Source organism: Caretta caretta, chromosome 20, assembly GCF_965140235.1.
Source record: "Caretta caretta isolate rCarCar2 chromosome 20, rCarCar1.hap1, whole genome shotgun sequence".
Lineage (NCBI taxonomy): Eukaryota > Metazoa > Chordata > Testudines > Cheloniidae > Caretta > Caretta caretta.
In genome coordinates this window covers 20,300,858-20,321,830 of record NC_134225.1, presented here as the reverse complement: position 1 = coordinate 20,321,830, position 20,973 = coordinate 20,300,858, and the positions used below count along the sequence as shown (strand labels likewise).

At 61.6% G+C, this 20,973-nt stretch overlaps 1 protein-coding gene across 1 annotated transcript; it reads right to left on the bottom strand.

Moving 5' to 3' along the window:
• Positions 1 to 3,949: 3,949 nt before the first annotated feature.
• LOC125627713 (phospholipid phosphatase 3-like) lies at positions 3,950 to 20,891 on the bottom strand. The gene is made up of 7 exons (XM_048832130.2): positions 20,648 to 20,891; positions 19,228 to 19,616; positions 11,819 to 11,976; positions 10,885 to 11,165; positions 9,094 to 9,151; positions 7,310 to 7,486; positions 3,950 to 5,021 (listed from the first exon to the last, which is right to left on the bottom strand). The coding sequence occupies exons 2-7, from the start codon at positions 19,421 to 19,423 to the stop codon at positions 4,920 to 4,922; spliced, it is 972 nt and encodes a 323-aa protein (XP_048688087.2). The 5' UTR covers positions 19,424 to 19,616; positions 20,648 to 20,891; the 3' UTR covers positions 3,950 to 4,919.
• Between the last annotated feature and the right edge of the window lie 82 nt (positions 20,892 to 20,973).

Sequence of the window (20,973 nt, the reverse complement as noted above, 5' to 3'; positions counted from 1 at the left end):
CCCCAGCTTATTCCCCTGTGCGGCATCGCTGTGCTCTGTTACCAGCTGCCGTGCCCCACCCCAGAGGTGGCTGCATTTCAGCGCTGGGTGAGCCAGCCCCGGGCAGTGTTGCAGTGTGGCTGTGAAACAACTGGCCTACCCCACCCCAGAGGCGGGCGCATTCAAGCAGGGCTGCGCAGGTAGCGTTTGGGCTCCCCGGGCCGTGAGATATGCCCCGGGGGCAAGGCTGAGGTGTCCCCTCTGCCCCCGCCCAGCGCTGCAGCCTCCCTCCAGCCCTGGCCGCCCGCCAGGCTGGGAAGTGACTGTTCCCGTTCAGAGCCAGTGGGTTACACAATGGGAGAAACAACCAGGAAATTAATATCCAGCCCATCGCAGCAGCTGCTGCAGCTGCCCTGGGGCTGGGCGCACAAGTACGCCGGGGACAGCCACATAAATATGGTGCATGCATGCACACACCGGCATGGGGGGGCGCACACACATATACACACAAAACTGCAGGCAATGTGCCCCCCCCACACACAATACCCTAGCCAGCAGGGGGCAGTGGAGACATGACTTCTGCCCCCAGCTCCAATCCCATTGCAGGACTTTTGCCCCCCTCCCCCGCCCGCACTGAGCCCCACAGGGGGCTGCTGCCAGGGCGAGTCGGGGCTCCAGTCTCAAGCCTCCGCCTCAGCCGTTTGCAGGTTGCTTCCTTTCTCCCAGGACAAGCCCTGGCAGGATTCTGGTAGAGCAGGGAGGCTGGGCCAACCCAGCCGTCTGGTGCACGTGGGAGTCAGGCCAGGAGCTGGTAAACTGGGGGGGTCAGAACCCAGGGCCTTAAAGGCACAAGTCAGGTGAGAGATGGAACTGATGGTGTCAACACCATTCGGCCTATTCCTGCTTTAACCACTGGACCCCACTCTCCTCCCAGAGCTGGGGCTAGAACCCAGGAATCCTGGCTCCCAGCCCGTCCTTACTCCAACCACTAGACCCCACTCCCCTCCCAGAACTGGAGCTAAAACCCAGGCAGCCTGACTCCCAGTCCAGTGCTTTCCTCGCAGGCCTGTGTCCTTGTGCCCCGGGTGGTATTTGGTATCGAGCCACCCTGTTCTATTAATGTGCCCCCTTCCGAGGGCCTGGGGTGCCCCGGCCAGGATTGAGTGCCGGGGGCTGTGCCCTGCCCAGGGTATTGATCCAACCAACCAGCCCTGCTTTGTACCTGTTCCCTCACTCCTCAAATTTTAGCTTGAAAACGGCCACAAACACATGGGAGCGCGTGGCTGGGGTGGGCAGGCACTTCCTCAACCTCTACACAACAGGAGCTTCCCCCCTTCATGTCTCTCCCATCTGATGAGCCCCAAGCTAACAGCTGGACCTCGTTAAGGACAGCTGGAACTGCAGACTTTCCCCCCCCCCGCCCCACAATCCTCTCTGTTCCCCAGCTGTTGGCTGGTGCAAAGCTGCCCCCCCCCCCTCCTTCACTGCATCTTCCAGAGTTGGGTCAGTGCTGGGTCAGACTCCGTGGCCGCTGTTTATTTTGGGCCGAGCGGGAGGTAGTAGAAGGACCCTTTCCACCCTGGATATATCCCCAAGGGGGAACTCACGTCACATGCATTGGTTTGGGGGGAACTCACGTCAATTGCATTGGTTTGGGGTCCAGAGCGCTGGTTCGTTTTACCTCCACCCCACTCCAGGAACCCATCCAGAGTTGGCTTCACCCCTGTCGCTAGCCTGGGGGAAGGCTCCCATTTTCCCTTAGCAAAGGCCACGGTTCTAATACAGAAAAGATCTCCTGGCTGTCGTTACTGGAGTGTTTCTGTTGTTACAGCGGGAGCCCTCGCGGGGAGAGGAGGACATCACTGCACGTTGTCTTCCAAGTTCTTATTGTGCGAGCAAGTGTTCTGCCCTTGAAGACATGCTGTGTGGTGGTGTTCATTGAAATGATGCATGATGCGTGTTATGGGGCGGGGGTAGTGGCAAGCAGTGGAGGAGTTTGCTCCAAAGCCAAATTCTTCATAAATCCGTCAGATCAGGTCAGGTCCGGTGCTTCTTACGCTGCCAGTGGCTTCTTGATTGAAGCTGCTGGCAACATGGTGGAAGAAGTGGGATTAGAACCCATGTCTCCATAGCAGCTCTTAGCAACCATCTCCGCTCCTAACTGTGATACCCTCAACCACCTCCCCTCCTGCTCATGAACCTGCTGGATCCCTGGGGAAGCCACAGCCGTGGTTTGCGTGGTACAATGAGGTTAAGAGAGACCGGGGTGTGTGCGTCCCAGTGTGCTGCTACCCACATCCTGTCACCTCAGCCAGCGGGACAACCAGACTGGCTCCCTCTTCCACATGCTTTCACAGGCATCCAGGGACTGCCAGAAATGCTAGGAGCCACAGTGTGGGACCACAGAACGGGCCATGTGGTCTAGTGGTTGGAGCAGGGGAGGCCGGGAGTCACCAGCTCTGGGGTAAGGAGTGGGGATTAGTGCTTAGAGCAAGAGACAGTCAAGACTCTTTGTTCAGTGTCCTGCCGTGTGACTTTGGTCAGGTCACGGCCTCTCCCTGTACCTCAGTTTCCCCCCGCTGTAAAAACGACTCATTATCCCTTATCTCCCAGGGCTGGTATTGCGGCTTTGCTTGGTTACCATCTGCCTTGGGGCTCAGAAGGAGCAGATACGGCTCCGGCTATTGTTCCCCTGAGCCTAGCGCTGGGAGTCACACGGCCCCTGTCTCCCACTGGGGTATAAAGGAGTCATTCATGGCAGCTTTGAAAGGAACTCACAGCCTCCCCCCCCACCAGAGGCTGTTGTGAAATAGTCGGAGGCAGGAGACAGACAGGGGCTCTGGTTCAAGAGCCTGGATTCCCCCGGAGGATTTGTTGATTGGGCCTGCTGATACCAACCCTGAATTCCTAAAAAGGCCCAAACACTTGATGAACTATGCAGGGATTGCTTGGGCCAGCTCCGAGATGCAGCCAGCTCTGGGGTGAGGCCTGGCAGCTGGTTAACAGCCACAAAGCACCACTGTCCAGTGTTCCCGACAGAGCCACCATTCTTGCTCCCTGCTGCACAGCACCCCCTAGGGCATGGGGGCTGGCACTAAGATCCCCCCATCCCCCTGAGCAGGGGCACGGTTGGCCTTTTTGGGTCTCCCATCCAAGAACAAACCATGCCTGAGTCTCCTTAGCTCACAAGCCCTCGTCACACAGGCCTCCTTGGTGCCACATCCAAAGCCAGAGAGCAGCAGGAGCTGCCTGCGGGCATGCCCTGGGCCTGATCCTCCCCTCTCCTGCACCCAGCGGGCGAGCTCAGCTCATCCACGCCAGGCCAGGCCATGCCCTCCTGCTGGCCCCCAACCCCATCAGCCCAGCTGCCTCCCCTGCACGGCTGGGGCAGGGCCAGCTCCCCCATCGCAGCCCCGCTCCCAGGGTCAAGGACTTGCGTGGAATGTCTCCCAGCTGCAGGCCGACCACAGCGTCCAGAGCCACTCGGCCGGGACGGGGCCAGGCGGCGCGAGGGAGCCCCGTCCCTAGCGGGAGAACGAGGCAGTGTCTTTCCCTGGGGTTGGGACCGTCATGCAGAGGGCATGACTGAAACCCAGCCCCTCAGCCCCACGCCTCTTCTGTACAACACCTCTGCAAGTGCCCCTCAGTCCTGACCCGCAGCCCCCTGCTACCCCAGCCCTGGGATCCCCCCAGCTTCTCCAGTGCCTCTGAATCCCACCCTGCTGCAGCTCCTGCGTGAGCTAGGAATTAGCCCCTCTGCCACCACCATTCAGCTCTGGGCTCACAGCCCCTCCATCCCCGAACAATCCCCGCCCTGACAGCCCCCTCCATTCAAACCCACCCCTGATCGCCCGCCTGAGTCCTGGAGGGCAGCCACCAAGGCAGGTCTCGCGGAGAGGAGGAAAGCCCCTTGCCTGAAGCCCCAGGACTGACCCATGCTCCCCACACCAGGGCCAGCCCCAACCCAGTCGATTGTCTGTACCATTTATTACAAAAATACCATTCACATTATCAGGGCCAGCTGGGCATGGGGGGGCGAGAGGCACAGTCCAGCCCCCGGGGGGAGCCCGGAAGCATCTGAGAATGGGAGCCACTTGTGGCATGGATGAGCCCCCTTTGAGCGGTCCCTGTGGACCCCACTCCCATGGCCCAGCAGCCTGTGGTTCATCCTTCATGTTTGACCACCTGCCGCTCTCCCCGCCCTCCTCATCCCCCTGTCCACCAATCACAGCCCACCTCCCCGGCAGCGGAGAGGGGAGGGGCCCTTTCATTGGAGGGGCAGGTAGCAGAGTCTGGGAAGGTGGCCAAAGCGTAACATGCAAATCGTCGTCATAATCCTTCAGTGATCTGGGAAATCCCAATGTGTGTGGGGGTGGTGAGGGGAGAGGTGGGACTTCCTGTAATGCCCATGTCAAAGGAAGGCGGGCCTTCCTGCAGCGTTCCTGCGACGTCCGTGCCAAAGGCAGGCGGGACTTCCTGCCATGCCCTTGCCACAGGAAGGTGGGACTTCCTGTGATGTCCATACTAGAGGCGGGCGGGACTTCCTGCCATGCCCTTGCCAGAGGGAGGCGGGACTTCCTGCGATGCGTCTGCGATATCCTTGTTAGAAAAAGGTGAGACTTCCTGCCATGCCTTGGCCAAAGGAAGGCAGGATTTCCTGCGGCGGACAGAGGAGAACCCCACCCAATAGGAAGCCTTTCGGGAGGTGGTGACGGCCTGACCCAGGGCAGGCATTCAAGAGGAAATTAAAGTGCTTGGAAAACAGATGGCGGCAACAGAGGAAAGCCCAGCCCTGCCGGAGAGGAAGCACGTAGGACCACGTGCTCTGTGGAGGAGCAGAAAGAGGGGCTGGCTCTCCCCCCGGCCGTGCGGAGGCCAGCTGGGTGCTGGGTGCTGGTCCTAGCAGAGTGATCCTCCAGCCCCCCACTCCGGCACGACGCCTAGCAGTTGGTGTGGCCGCTGGAGTCCGGGCTATCGGGGCAAAGCTGGGGCAGGCGGGAGGCTGGGGACTTGTCGTGGAACATGCCTGAGATGTGGAAGGCCTGGGAGGAGGAAGAGAGAGAGAAAAACAGGGTGTGAGGAGGGGGAGACTGAAAAGGAGGGGAGTGAGGCAGGGGAGAGCTAATTGCACTGACATGACCCTCCTCCCCACCCTGCTCTCGGGGTGGGGGTTTATTCCACAGCTGGGGGGAAACCGAGGCAGGCTCTAGTTTAGCCACAGGCCCAGGTTATAGAGTGGATCAGTCTGTAAGGCAAGAATAGGACCCCCTTGCTCTAACCCACCCTCTCCCACTCCCAGAGCTGGGGATAGAACCCAGGAGTCCTGACCTAAGTTTCCTCTAAGCTGCACGGCCATGCAGCAACCTATTAAGGGCCGCGCAGGTGCTCAGGGCTGCGGCGGGGAGAGGCGCCTCTCCCCCAGCCCTGGACCTGCTTTGGCCGGGAGAGGTGCCTCTCCCCCGGCCCCGGGCTGCTGTGGGGAAAGGGGCCTGAGGGGAGTCCTCTCTCCCCGCTGTGGCCCCGGGGCAAGCTGAACCCCAAACCCCTCATCCCTGGCCCCTCCTCAGAGCCCGCACCCCCAGCCAGAGCTCTCACCCCCCCACCTGCACCCCAACCCTCTGCCCCAGCCCTGAGTGCCCTCCCCCACTCCGAACCCCTTGTCCCCACCCCCATCACACATCACCTCTATATTGGTGCACGTAAAATTCATTCCACACACGGATGGGAAAAATTAGAGGGAACATTGGTCCTGACTCCCAGCCCCCCTGCTCTGACCCACCAGATCCCCCTCCCAGAGCTGGGGATAGAACCCAGGAGTCCTGACTCCCAGCTCTAACCCACCCCCTCCCACTCCTAGAGCTGGGGATAGAACCCAGGAGTCCTGACTCCCAGCCCCTTGGATTCCATAATCCATGCTCCCGGGCAGGCCGCTTCCCCCCCTCTGTGCCTCAGTTTCCACATGAGTACAAGGGAGTTCACACCTCCTGCTGGGGCTGTGCTGTGCTAAGGACCCCCCAGGTTGCGAGCTGGGCCGCTGGGCCCCCATGGAAGGGGAGGGGAGGTTGGCCGGGAGCCCTGTGATGAGGGAAGATTTCCTCCCTGTTGCCTGTTTTAATGCTGAAGCAGGAGGTGTTTCCTGTGCCGTTTCCTGGCAGCCCACGGCTCCGGCCCTGGGAGCGACAGTGTTTCGGCCCCATAGCTCCTGGCCGGCTTCGCAGCCCCCTTCCCCCAAGGCCGGGGGTGGGGAGAACACGGGGGAGAATCCCGGTTCTGGCTGCAGCACCTGCCACCCAAGGAGGTCAGAGCGTTCTCCACACGTTCCCTCCACCGCTGCGGCCCCTTAGAGAGGGGAAGGGACTGGCCCAAGGTCGCACGAGTCAGCCGGAGAGCCAGAAATGGAGCCCCAGAAGTCCTGGGTTCTGGCCCCCACACTGATCTAACTGCTAGACACCGCTCCCCTCCCAGAGCTGGGGAGGGAACCCAGGAGTCCTGGCTCCCAGCCCCCCCCGCTCTAACCACTAGACCTCACTCCCCTCCCAGAGCTGGGGAGGGAACCCAGGAGTCCTGGCTCCCAGCCCCCCCCGCTCTAACCACTAGACCTCACTCCCCTCCCAGAGCTGGGGAGGGAACCCAGGAGTCCTGGCTCCCAGCCCCCCCCCCGCTCTAACCACTAGACCCCACTCCCCTCCCAGAGCTGGGGAGAGAACCCAGGAGTCCTGGCTCCCAGCCCCCCCCCCCGCTCTAACCACTAGACCCCACTCCCCTCCCAGAGCTGGGGAGGGAACCCAGGGCTCCCAGTCCCCCACCTCAACTCTAACCACTAGACTCCCCTCCCCTCCCCTCCCATCCCAGAGCTGGGAATAAAACGCAGGAGTCCTAGCTCCCAGCCCCCACACTCTAACCACCAGACTCCCCTCCCCTCCCAGAGCTGGGAATAGAACCCAGGAGTCCTGGCTCCCAGCCCACCCTGGTCTAAATCCTAGACTCCACTCCACTCCCTCTCCCAGAGCTAAGAATAGAACCCAGGAGTCCTGGCTCCCAGAACCCCGCTCCCCTCACCTACTTTAACCCACTCGACCCCGGAGCTGGGGAAAGAACCCAGGAGTCCTGGCTCCCAGCCGGGCTCATGGACGGAGCACGGGGTGGGCTGGGACGTGGACCCCCCGGCGCTCTAAGAAACCAGACAAACTCATCGCTCTTCTGGAAGCCGGGCCAGAGTCGAGCTGGTGACCCAGAGGGGTCCAAGCACTGATCAGTCCTGGACAGACAGACAGACAGTCAGCTGGTGGGGGGCGGGGGGAGGGACGGACGGACAGCGGCTCCCACTTACCACCCAGTAGGCGATGAGCGCCCCCTGCAGGAAGCCCACGGCCACGTCCGAGGGATGGTGCCAGTAGTCAGAGATGCGGGTGAGCCCGGTGTACAGCGCCAGCAGTAACAGGACAAACTGCACCAGGGGGCGCAGCAGGCGGGCGCCCCGCCAGGTTAACCGCGCCTGCAGGTAGAACTGGGGGGGGGGGGGGCGGGGAGTAAGCGGGAGAAATGCTCCTGGCCCCCCACTCTGCCCCCTTCCCCCCAAACGCTGCTGCTCCCACCCCAAAACCCGACCAGCTCCCCCCTCGTGCTCTGATTCCTGCCCCCTACGCCCCGTGCCCCGCCCCTCACGCCCCACCTGCAAACCCTGCTGCCCCCCAAATGCTGCTTCCCCACCCCCACTGTGCTCCCACACCCCATCCCCCGGCACAGCAAGAAGAATAAAGGGCATCTGAGCTGGGGGGCTACTCGCAGTCCTAGTCGCTGGCGTCTCTGCTGCCCCAGCCCGAGACACGTTCCCAACCCCCCCCATTCAGGCCCATCAGCCAGGGACGCATAAAGGGCCTGTTTGTGCCACTCCCCAAGGGAACAAGGGGCCCTTCTCCACCGCCAGCCACATGGACCCAGGCATCCGGGGCGGGGGGGCCATTCGGGTGCGGTGGCGGAAGCAGGGAACTGACCCACTTTGATGAGGGGGGAGATTGGTCGGGTGCGGGGAGTGGAGGAAATGAGGGCAGTGAGTGGGACAGGTGCTGAGAGCAGGGTCAGGACTCCTGGGTTCCATCCCCAGCTCTGGGGAGTGGGGTCTCGTGGTTAGAGCAGGGGGCTGGGCATCAGGACTTTCCCCTCTGCATGACTCAGTTTCCCCATCCGCAGAGGGGCCAGTACTGGCCTGGGCTGGGCGGGAGGAGCAGTGAGTTAACTCCTCTCCAGTTCTCAGAGGATGCGCCGCGGCTCACGCATTGGCCCGCACTACCCTCCAGCCTAGGTCAGCCTGGGCCAGCCAAGAGACAGGAGCCGGGGCAGCCAGACATTGGGATCACCTCACACAATTGGCTGCTCTGGCTCCAGATGAGTCTCTGTAGGTATGTGGGGCACAGAATCACCCTTCTGCCACCAGCCACTGGAGGGAGCTCTCTGCTCACCCCACTCCACTCTCAGAGCCAGGTCCCTCTGGTCTAACCACTAGACCCCACTCTCCTCCCACAGCTGGGGATAGAACCCAGGAGTCCTGACTCCCAGCCCCTCCTTGCTCTAACCCACAAGGAGCCATGCCCCTCCAAGTGCCAGGAATAGAACCCAGGCATCCTGGCCCCCCAGTGGGCTCTGCGTGTAACCCTCCAGCTCCCACACCGACAACTGCCACCCTAGCAGGAAGTGCCTGGCATGGAGGGACCCTCTGCTGGGCTATTCGGGGCACTTGGCTCCACTCCTTGCTGAGGTCTCAATCGCAGATGGCTCAGGGTGGGACCCTGGACAGGGGTTGCTGGCTAAGAGGGGCTGCCAGGCCCAGCCGCTCCTTTAGGGTGATCCCACCATGTACCGAGTCACCTTCCCCAGCCTGGAACTGCGGGGAGATCCCACCATGCTCCCCAGTCACTTTCCCCAGCCTGGCTCTGCGGGGAGATCCCACCATGCTCCCCAGTGACTTTCCCCCAGGGCTTCTCGGGCCAGGGAACCCCCCCGGGCATTCAGGCGTGGCCCAAGAGGGATGGGCCAGGGTTGCCAGGGAAGGTTCTAGGATGATCAGATCGGGCCTGTGCAGCGTTAAGGTCTGTGGGGCCGGGCGGGGGCGCTTACCACCAGGTATGTCATGCTGTACATGGCGAAGGAGGCATGGCCGGAGTAGAAGGACTTTCTGGAAGGGGGCAAATAAAGGCCAAGGTTATAGCTGGCGGCACCGCCCATCGCCAGGGGTGTAGGGTGCAGAGGGATCCCACCAGCAACCCCTCCGCCTGTCACCTCCACAGCTGCCTTAGATCCTGTCCAGGGCCAGGCGGGCAAGGCTGGGGGGCTCCAAAGCTGCTGCCCGGGGTGTGGGATTGTCCAGCACGGTGGGGGAAGTCTCCACAGGGAGCCACCCCCATGGCGCCAGACCCTGGGACAGGGCAGCCTCCATGGGACCTTTCCGGGTATTACAGACACACACAATATCTTGATGCCAGTTGTTCCAGCGTTGTGATCTGCATCGGTGCGAGCCATGGGCCACGTTCTGCCCCCCTGGGGGCGCAGTACCAAGCTCCCTTTAAGGACTAAACTCAGCGGGGGACAATTACTGCAGACTCTGGGAGCGACTGCACAGACTGGGTCGGACCAGGGTCCAGAGGCCCAGGGGCTGGTGGTATAAAGGGCCAGCATGAAGTAGCTGGGAACCCTTCACTCTGACCTTTAACCAAGTGGTCGCATCCTGCCAAAGAATCTGAAGAACGTGGGCACCTCCTGGACCCCTTGGCGGAAGTTGGCGGCGTGCTGAAGTGGGAATTTTTGGTAATATTTGTTCTGAAGCCTGTGCGTGCCTCAGTTTCCCCGATACACTGCATGGCTGCCCAGCAGGGGAAGGGATGAAGTTTGCTTTCATGTCACTTTCCTGTCTGGGTGGACTGAATAGTCCTTAAGGAACTGGCTGAAATCCCCCCAGATCAACAAGGGATCGACCGAGAGATGATGCCAGCCCGGTGCCTCACGGACATGCGGCAGAGGGAGAGCGGAGACCCTAGCTTGGAAACAAAGGTCTGGAAGGGGTGCGGTGGGGGATAAGTTGGCTTGGAAACCCCGATGAGTCTTTCACCTGGGAACTGAGGAAATCAGAGACACGCACAGGGCATGCAAATAGGGGTCACTAGAGCTCTGGTCTGACCAGAGTCTCCTTCGAGTCTCCATCTGTCTACGCCAATTGTGCTGGGTCCCGGCTGATGAATCAACCCACGGCTGGAGCGTCACTGGGACTCCTGGGTCCCTGAGGAGCGGACAAGCCTCCCCCCCCGGGGTCTGTCCCAGCTGGGCTCGCTGAGCAGAGCTCAGGGCGTGAAGCAGGAGGGCTGGAGCCCCAGAGGTTTCGGTCTCAAGAGGTGGCTGGTTTACGCCGAGTTTCCCCTGCAACGCTTCTGGCCCAAGAAGAACTGGCCTGCGCTGTGCGAAAGGACAGGGCCTAAGAGGGCCTCCCCTGAGCAGACACCGGTTCAAACCTGGCCTGGCTCAGGTAACCCTGATCCCCCCGACACCCTCCACGGTGACCCCGCCCCGATACAGGGCCAGGGCAGCCAGCAGGGGGGCAAGACGCTGGCAAGGAGCAGTCTAATATCAGAACTCCCCCTGGCCCCCCATCACTTCACCCTGGTCTCAGCGGGAAGAGCCGAGATGGCTCTGTGGGGGAATCCATAGGGGATTTTTTTCAGGCCAGGCTGCTGGACGCAGACAGACCCTGCGGTTCTCCTGAGCCTGTACGGCTGGGTGTCACCACTAGGGCCCCCCCCCAAACCTGGGCCTGCACTCCTCAGCTGGCTCCACTAGAAGGGGACCCTTCCTTTACCTCAAGCCCCCAGAGCCAGCCCCCCACCCCGCCTGAAAGGGACAGTGCCCCCGGGAGCTCACCTGGCTTCCTTCTCCTCCGACGGCCCCGCAGTGCAGGTGTACTCCTCCACGTAGCCCCGGGAGCAGTTAAGGACGAGGAGGTCGGGCCGGCAGACGGCCAGGAAGTGGGGGCGGAGGCGGCCGACGGTGATCTTGGCCATGTTGGTGAGGGACTGGCCCACGGTGCAGCCGAAGAGGAAGGCGCCGATCTCCTTGTAGAGGACGGCCACGTAGGGGTTGGGGACGAAGGAGCGGGAGCCCAGGCGCAGGGAGTGGATGCGATAGCTCTCGCCCAGGGAGATCTGCACGGCAAGACGGGGAGGCACCGCAGGACGGCAGCTTGAGATGGGCAGCCGTCCCAGCCAGCTCCCCCCTCCACGTGCTGGGACACGGACCAGCCCCCAGGGCCGTGGGAAGCTCAGGAGCGACTATGGGGAGCAGGGGGGACTCCCTGTGCACTTTGCAGAGCAGCAGGACTCATTCCCTGCTTCCCCTGTCCCAGCCCCTTGGTTTACCCCATAATCTCATCCCACCAAACCCTGTTTTTAAAGCCAGCCCTTGTCCCCCAATAATTTGCCTCACCCATCCTATTCTGCCCCATGCCCTGCAGCAGGGAGTCCCGCAAGGCAAGCAGCCTGCTGGATGTGGCGTTCAGCGGTAATGGATCACGCCCAGTCTGGGATCCTGTCTCCTGGGCCAATGGCTGATGCTTTGGAGGAAGGGTTGGAAACAGGTGCTCTGCGCCGAGGGGCATGGCTAGCATTTCGTAAGGGGCACATGGGGGTGAGCTACCCAGAGCCCTCCCCTCTGCCACCTCCAGCCCCTGACACCCTGCAGGGAATGTGGCAGGGGGGGCGCTCTCCCCTGGCAGTCGGTGCCGGTCCCCGCGGGGCACTAGGGGGCGCTGTGCTGCAGGGGGCCCAGCAGGGGGCGCTCTCCTCTCACAGCGACTCACCGAGAGGGAGGTGATGAGGATCCCCACCGAGATCAGCACAGTGTCGCTGACGGTCTCCGCCCGCTTGAGCGGGTAGCGGATGCTGCTGTCGTCGCAGGAGAAGCCGCGGCGCATGGGGGGGACCAGGCCAACCTCGCAGACCAAGAACGGGACGGAGGCTGCAGCGGGAAGAGAGAGTGGGGCGCTGAGCAGGGGCTAACCCAGCCCTGGGGGCCCCTCTGTGCCCCCCCCCCAATCCCATGAGCCCTTCTCCCTCAGGGACTGGCTCAGGACATCCCAATCTGACTGTCCCCCTCAGGGACTGCCCTGCCTTCTCCCCCCACAATCTCACTGCCTCGCCCACCCCCGGGCACCAGCTCATGACACCCTGCCCCCATCCTAATGCTCCCTCCCAGGGACCACCCTGCAACAACGACCCCCCCCCCCCACGGCCTCCACACCCCCCAACTGAGATTCAAAACCCACTGCCCTTCCCCTGGGCATCATATCATACCACCCAAACCCCATCCCACTGCCTCCACCCCCCAAGGACCAGCCCAGGACTCCCCCCCCCACAATATCCTGCTCCCCCTCAGGTCCAGTTCATGTCTCACCCCCTCCATCTTGATGCCCTCACCCCCCATGACTGGCCTGTGACAGCCCCCCCACTCCTGATACCCCACCTCCAGGAACCAGCCTCACTGTTTTGGCGGGGCTCCCCCCTCCCCTCCCTGGCTTCCACCCTCCAACTCCTCTCTGCTCCTCACCCCCCATCCCCTCCCTGCCACCACCACCCCAAGGCACCGCACATGGGTCAGACCCCAACAGGTGGCAGCCCCCCCAAATCTGATCTGGGAGCAGAGCGCGGAGACCTCCCCTCCAATCCCAGCAGAAACAACGCCGGCAGCCCTTGGATGCCAGGATGGGGCGCAATCTGCTTTGCATTAGGGCTCCTGGCAGGAGCCAAGGAGGGGGGGTGCGGGGCGGGGGAGAAGATCAGGCCTTAAACTTCCAGCCAGGATGGGTGAGTTCCTGATTCCAAGAAGCCACGTCCCTGCCTGGTTCTTAAAGGGGCAGTGAAGCCAAATTCCCCCTCCCTCGTTAGAAGAGAAAAATGCCCACATGGCCCCACCTTGCCCCCTCTCCACCATGAACCCTGCACCTGTGAGAGACCCCTGCAGCGCTGGGGGCTGGAAGCACCAGGCTGGGCAATGGTGAACAGATCCTGGTGAGGTGGGAGCAGAGACTCTGGTGCTCCCGTGCACGGATCCTGTCGCACGTGGGGGCTACAAATGTGAAACCAGGCAATGGGTGTGGATCCCAGCATGCTGGGCGATTTAAGTGTGAATCCTGCCGGGTGGGCCCAGCTGCACACCAGGGTGGGAGCAGGAAGCCTGGCACTCGGGTGCTTGGACACCAACATGATCAGAGGCTGGGAGTGGATACCACAGTGCTAGTACTGTCACGAGTGTGGATCCCGGTGAGCTGGGCTTGCAAATCCTGGCACTAGCATCCTGGCACGAGGATCCTGGTGAGCAGGGCATGCATGTCCTGGCACTAGTGCCCTGGCATGAGGATCCTGGTGCACTCAGAGGTTGGGAGCATGAACCTGGGCACTAGCAGGCTGGCACAGGAGTGTGAAGAGACGGAAGAAGATCCCAGTGAGGTCGACGTAGGGAGGGTTTGACGTAGGGAGGGGTAGGAAGTGCAAATGGTTCCCCCTTCTGCTTCAGTTCGGTGGGATTCAAGCCCTGGTGGGACCCAGGTGTCCTAGTAGGCCATGCCTGGGCTGTCACTTTAAGAGACAACGAGGCTGCATAACCTTCCCCAGGGGGCTCTGGGCTCCTTTTTGGGGCTGAGAACGATGTTTCCACGTTCGGTTCCCAGGTTCCCTCCCTTCCTGTCTCGCTTGGCAACCGAGTTTTTTCAGGATCGCTCTTTCCGACGGGCTAGGCCGCCCGCCAAGATCCAGGGTGATGCCTGCAGAGCACCTTGGGACCCAGGAGGGGGCGCCGTGATGGGTGAGTGGCTAGGGCTGGGTGTGCTCTCCTGGGGGGCCAGCAGGGGGCACTCCCACCCTCGAGGCGGGCAGGGAGAAAGCGAGGACTCCAGAGCTGGGAATGTCCAGCAGGGGGCACTGCCAGCTTGGGGCAGGAGCCCCCCAGGGCTGGGCATGCCAGAGGGGCACGTCACCCTGGTGCCTGCAGGAGAAGAACACAGCCACGCCGGAAGCAGCTCTGCAGCCCCGGGGCAGGAAGGAGCCACCCTAGGCTTTGATTTCAAAGATCTGAGACTCTTGGGGACGGTTGGCCTGGGCCAAGGCTGGACCCCACCCAGCTCCTCCCACACTGTGCGGATACCAAGGCCTAAGGGACTGGCTTGAGCCAGCTCCAGGTTTCCATCCTGACTTGGCTGCCCTGCGCCTTGCCTGGCCACGGACTGCGCCCGCTGCGTATTTATACCGAGAGCCCAGGGCTGGAGTGACAGCCGTGCGTTCAGAGCCAGAGCCCTAACCCCCTGGGGGGGGGGGGGCGCAAACGTGTGTGCATGGGGGTTCAGCTAGCCATGCATGGGGGAGCTTCTTGTTGCCAGGACACCACCGTGCGAGCGGGGCGGGCAGGCGTGCAATCACATCCACCGAGCGGCGGCTTGTGCGAAGACGTCAATTTCCTCGTGAGCCACTAGCCGAAGGCAGCTTCTTAGCCGGCGTGCGTGTTACTGGGGCATGAGCCTGTGCCCACAGAGGGCATGATTCCGCTCAGCCCCTTGCCCTGGTCTACATCAGCTCTGTTAATGCCAGCCCAGTGCCCCCAGCAGCCAGCCTGCCCTTGACCCAGCCCAGCCCAGCCGTGGGGCCCCCGTCATCTCACACACGCCAAACCTCCCAGCTATTCAGAGAGGGCTGGGCTATTAATAGTCACTCTCTTGTCCATGTTCGGGCGTCCCCCACTCGCCCTGGCTGGCTGCCCGGGTCGAGGGGCTCCCTGCCGTTCAGGCCCAGGCTGGGAGGGCGAGAACAGGGCCCGGGAGGGGGTTCCCTACCGTGCCGCGGGGCAGGGAGGGAGGGATTCTTGGGGCTACTGCCTCAGTGGGTCGATCCTGCGTGGGTGGGGGGAGGGGGCCCTTGGGACTAGTGCTCTGAGGAACGGATCCCATGGCCTGCAGGGCACGAGCGTGCAAGGCCTGCCACTAACACCTTTTGCACTCGGGACGAGCGTGGCAGCCCCGATGCCCCCGCAGCACCCGCTCCCCCCAGCCCCCCGGAGTGGTGTCTAGGGCCAGAAAGTCTCCCCCACTCCCGGCTTGGTTCAACAGGCTCGGGCACCGAGGGGCGGAAGCAGGTGGAACCAGTGGCGGGAGAGGCCAGGGGGCACGGAGAGGCCAGGGGGCACGGAGAGGCCTAGGGAGAGGAGCAGGCAACAGCTGCAGGGCGCGGCCAGCCCTGAATGGCAGCCAAGAGCTCACGGCCGGGGAGGGAGGGCAGCAGGGACGGGATGGAACCAGGGCAGAAGGAGGAAGAGAAAAGCGGGCAAGAGGAGAAAGGGTGAAGCAGAGAGAGAAGGAGGGGAGTCCCCCCCACATGCCACTACACCTGCCCTCCCCCCCCCCACAGACCCCTGGTGGGCAGCGAGCTGGTGCCATGGGCCCTGGAAGCTGCCCAAGCCAGGGCCCCGATCCTGGGGTGGGCTGTGCCAGCGGAAGAGGGGGAGCACTGGGGTCCCGCAGCAGATGGGGGGCGTCCCCGGGAGTTGGGATGATGGCATGGGCGCTCCCCGGCGTAGGCGGATAGTTGGGATGTGGGCAGAGCCCCGGTGGGGGTAGCGGGGGGGGTCATGACCTGGCACAACCCATGACCCCTTCTTAATCCCCCCCCCTCGCCCAGTGCTTTATTCCAGAGCCTTCTGGAGATCAGCTTTGTCCATCCTTCGCCCAACCTGACCCCCCACTTCCCCACAGCCCAACCCCCACGACCTGCCCCACCAGTGAGTCCTCCCTTCCTTCCCATTTAACACCCCCCCCATGACCTAATCCCCCCAAACAGCCTCCCTTTGCAATCCAATCCCTGCCCCTAGGATCCAGCCCCACTCACCTTGTCCCAACCCCCCACGATCCACCCTGCCAGTCTGCCCCCCCACGATCTGACCCCTTCTCCAACTCCGACCCTCATGATCTACTCTGCCAGTCTCCCCCTCCCCCAGGATTTGACCCAGGCCACCCTGCCACAGTCCCATGATCCAACCTACCCTGCCCCCTCCCCAACATGATCCAACCCCTTAGACCTGAAGGCCACCCCCAGCAACTGAGCTCCCCGAGTCCATCAGCGACCCCCATGCTGCAGAGCGCTCCCCAAGCCAAACTGACTCGGATCTCCCCCTCCATGGCACCCCCAGCTCTGCTAACGTGCCAGGATAGTCCCCTGGCTCACTCCACTGACTCTGCCCCTCTGAGCCCAATGGCTAGCCATCAGTGTGGTCAGGTCAGGGGGCTCATAGAGAGGAAGGATGGCCCAGTGGTTAGTGTGCTAGCCTGGGAGCTGGGAGACCTGCGCTCAGTTCCCAGCTCTGCCACAGAGCTTGGGCAAGTCACTTGCCTCTCTGTGCCTCAGTTTCCCCAGGGGGTCCTACCCCACAGAGAGGGGCTGTGAGGCAACGTACATTAAAGATGGCGAGGGGTTGGATACCAGGGCACGAGACTTCCCTGCGAGAACGAGCGCTATCTGGCTTTGCCCTGCTCCCATTTGACTGAAGTGGAACTGAAGTAGGGTCTGTAAATCGGTTTGGAAACAGACCTACACCAGCACAGCCTCTCCCGTCCAGCGGGACCCCCTGAAATGGGTTCCGTTTGCAATCGGTGTCAACTAAACTGATGTCAGATCTTGTCCACCCCCCTGCCCCCCCCCAATTAGCTTAAATCAGCTCCCGAGCCAATACGTAGGGCTCTTCCAAATTCACGGGCCATCTTGGTCCATTTCAGGGTCATAGGATTTTCAAAACAGCAAATATTCTGAGTTGAGATGTTTCGATCTGAAATGTCTCCGTGCTGTAACCGAGGGGGCCCTGACGCAAATGGAGCTCCTCGGGGTGGGGTGGGGGGTGGTAAGGCTATTCTAGGGTGACACGGGATTGCCACCCTCACTTCTGCCCACTGCTGGCAGAGGTGCTGCCTTCAGAGGCGGGCTCCCAGCCAGCAGCCGTGCAGCTTTCCGGAGGTGGGTTTGACCCAGTCCTGGGAGCTGTCCATGCAGGGGAAAGGGAAATCCCATCCCTTCCTGGCCTGGCTGGGACTAGAAGCTAGAGCCCAATGGGTGCCCCAGCCCTTCCCCTCCTCTGGGCCCAGCACTCGGGGGCTAAAAGGGTCTTGAACTGGCTGCGTGGGGGGCGGGGGGGGGGGAGAATTGTGACCATGGCGCCCTGGGAGGATAGCACTGCCCCTTCCCATACCATCCCAGCCATCCCCTTTCACCCATTCCCTCTGACAAGCAGAAGATAGGGACACCATCCCTGCCTATCCTGGCTAATAGCCATCGATGGACCTATCCTGCATGAACTTATCTAGTTCTTTTTTGAACCCTGTTCTAGTCTTGGCCTTCACAACGTCCTCTGGCAAGGAGTTCCACCGGTTGACTGTGCGTTGGTCCGTGCATCAGGTCTGCTCAACCGGTTGTGTGCTCAGAAATCAATCAAAGCATTCTGATTTCTTGGTTTGAAACGACTCGTTTCCTTCCAAAATGTCCTCTAGTTTTACTTAACCCCCCCCCCCCGATGTTTCAAAGCTGCAGTCAAGTCAAAACATTTTGATTTTGTCAAACAAATATTTCATTCGACCCAAAACGATTATTTTGCTTTGTTGTTTCAGTGAAAGAAACCAACCATAAAATCCATTATCTGCCCAGTTTTACTTATCTGGCCCCCAGTACCCAAAATAGATCAGTCCTGTAGATTATCCCAGGATATTTCTGCCTATATATAGACAGAGACATCAGAACCCAGACTGGCGATGGACTGGTGGATCTATTTATCTCACTACCCTGTCTCTGAGAGCAGGCAGTGCCAGAGAATAAAATCCTGTTGTCAGCCGTTAAGGGAGAATACATATTAACCTCCAAGATTCAAAGGTTAATGTATACACCAACAGGCCCTTTCTAGTCCTTTCAAACCTCTTGGTTATTACTGTTTTAGCCCTCTCACTCCAGATAGTCTCATTTGCCCTTCCCCTTTAAAAAACAACCACCACCCTGCTGAAATCAAGGACATCTTGTAGCAAGGAGTTCCACAGACCAAGGACACAAACTGCATGTGGAAAGTATTTTCTTTGCTCTGTTTTGAGTGAGCCACCTTTTGGTTTCGTACAATTTCCCCTTTGTATTGTGAGGCACAGAGAACTGATCTACCTTTAAGGCCCGGCTTGACAAAGCCCCAGCTGGGATGATTTAGTTGGGGATTGGTCCTGCTTTGAGCAGGGGGTTGGACCCTCCTGAGGTCCCTTCCAACCCCAATATTCTCTGATTCTCTGCCTCATTCACCTCTAATGCTCCTGCAATGTTAATCTCTCTCTTCCCCGGTAAGAGGCTTTTTCTCAGGCCTCAAGCCATGCTCCAACCGTCTAATGCTACATCCTTCTGCTGATGGCTCTGAACTGAGCCCAGCCCCCCTGGTGGGTCTGGCCCACTGATGCCATTAGAATATTTTCCATCTTATTCTCCTTCCCAGCCTAACACGTTTTCCTTGCTTTTCGCTTAGTGACACCAGCAGTTTACTGAGTACCAGGCTCTGAAAGCCCTGATCCCTCGGGTCCAGACGCAGCCCTGATGGGGAGAGGCGCTAGATCGAAGTGAGATCCCTGCTGCTACCGTGCCATTAAATATCCCTCCAAAGGAGAAGGTTTGGGGCCTAACTGATGCCCCGGACACACCATACAAGGCCTGGAGCTTTGAATCGTCAGGTTTGCACAGATCCAGGCTCCCCGGAGTCACTGGTTTCATTCCCAGCAAACCCAACTGATCCTCATGCTCCAGCCGGCTAACCTAGCTTCCATGCGATTTATAGCATGGGGACGATTGGACTTTAAACTGCGCTGGATCCGAGCCCCCCCGCAAAATAAGAACCAGCATTTCTGTCTACAGGGAGACATAATCTTTGCCTCCATGGGGCAGCTAGTAATTCTGCTTCCTCCCCCAGACCAGCTGGCATCACTCCCCCCCGTCGACGCCCTCCAGCTCAAGTCCCGGCCCAAGTTTCCTCCCCAGAGGTGGCTGCATTTCAGTGCCCTGGCACAGTATGGGAGCCGCAGCATTACATTAGAGTGGGCAGGAGCCCCAGGGAAAGGGGAGGCAGGGGTGCCAGCTTCCCTGTGGGAAGGAGAACCAGGAGCCAGGGGTCCCGGGGAAGGTGGATTTGCACCGCATGGGGCTCTGCCCGCACCGCACTCACCCACGAGCAGACAGACGATATCCAGGACAACCAAGGTCTTTCTCTGCCCCAGCCCCGGAGCGGCATAATCCTCAAGCTGGGAGCTGGGCCCCCGGACTGTTACCCGGACGTCTCCTTGGCCTCCCCGCCATGCCTGGGGCTCCACCGAGAGCCTTGGGGGCAGATCGGGGAGGAGTTCACACTTGCCCTTTTGCATGGCCTTGGGGCGGGGGAGGAAAGGTGTAATCCAGATTCCTAGAGCAGGACCAGGGGAATGTGGATTTCCAGCCCAGGAGCGGCAGGGGATTGGGAGGGAATCCGGATTCCAAGCCCAGCCTGGCACAAGGACAGGGCAGTAGAGGGCTGGTGTCTTTCCTTCTCCTCCTCTCTCTGTATAGGGATCAGGGAGCCTGGAAAGCAGCAAAACAAACAAACCTTTCTAAGCTACAGGTCAACCAAGGCTGCGGCTGCATTGGGGGGCAGCATGGGAGGAGAGGGGGCTCAGTAGCGGGGAAGGGGGGATGCCAAGGATCTATGCTCCAGGGATGACGGCATCGGAAGGGCTGTGGGCAGAGATCCCAGCTCCAGGACGGGCACGCACAGGGCCAGCTGTAAGAGACCATGGGCAGAGATGGCAGCTGCCCACAATGTGTGTGTGTGTGGTGGGGGGGGAGGGCAGAGATGAGTGCAGAGATCCCAGCTCCCCCTGGCTGGACCCCCCCCTTCCCAGGCCTCTTGCGCCCCTGAACCTCCCCTTTGGGGGGGCAGGGGTCCCAGCTCCCCCCATGGATGAGGGGATTCAGGGGGCCTGCATAGGGGGATCTAGGCAGGGGGTCCCAGCTCCCCCCAGGGGAGGAGGGGTTCAGTGGGGTGGAGGACCAGGAAGGGGGGGTATAGTGGGGCCCAGGAAGGGGGGTCCAGGAGGTACTGCACATACCAGAGATGGATGGAGATGGGGCAAAGAGATCAGAGCTCAGGGCACCTTCCTCTGGGGGATCCCGCAGGCAGGTGAGATCCAGGGGAGGGGGATCTAATCATGGGGTCCCAGCTCCCTGTGGGGGAAGGGGAGTCCAAGGGGGCACCTAGGAAGGGGCATATAGGAAGCAGAGATCCTCAGAAGAAGGGGTCCAGCCAGGGGTCCCAGCTCCCCTCAGTGGAGAAGAGATTCGGGGGGCAGGGGTCCCGAGAAGGAGAGTCTGGGGGTCCCGGGAAGGGGGCCCAGCTTCCACCAGGGAAAGGGAGGTTCAGGTGTCCCGGGAAGCGGAGGCTCGGGGAGCAAGAGGCCCGGAAAATGGGGCCCGGGAACCGGGGCCAGCTAGGGGTCCCAGCTCCCCCCAGGGAAGGAGAGGTTCGGATGGCAGGGGGCCGGAGATTGGGGAGTCCCGGGACAGGGGGGCCAGCCAGGGGTCCCAGCTCCCCCCGGGGAAGCCCTTCCAGGTACCTGTTGGCCGCTGCCGCGCTCGCCGGCCCTGGGCTCCCCCGTTGCGCTCCCGGCTCGCTGGGGCCGGTCTCCTGTCCCCGCCGCCGGGGGAGCGGGGCAGGGGGTCTCCCTGTAGCCGGGCTGGGGGGCTCGTTCCCCGGGCTCCTGATCAGCCCAGCGCCGGACTGAGAGGCGCCGACGGCTGCTCCCTCCACCTCCAGCTGCTGGGACTGGGGCTCCTCCCTCCCCGTCCTGCCCCACGCGGGCTCTGGGCTTCCCAGGGGCTGGAGCACGGATCGGTGCGGGGGAGAGACGGGCGGGATTGGCTGGCGGAGCTCAGCGTCTCT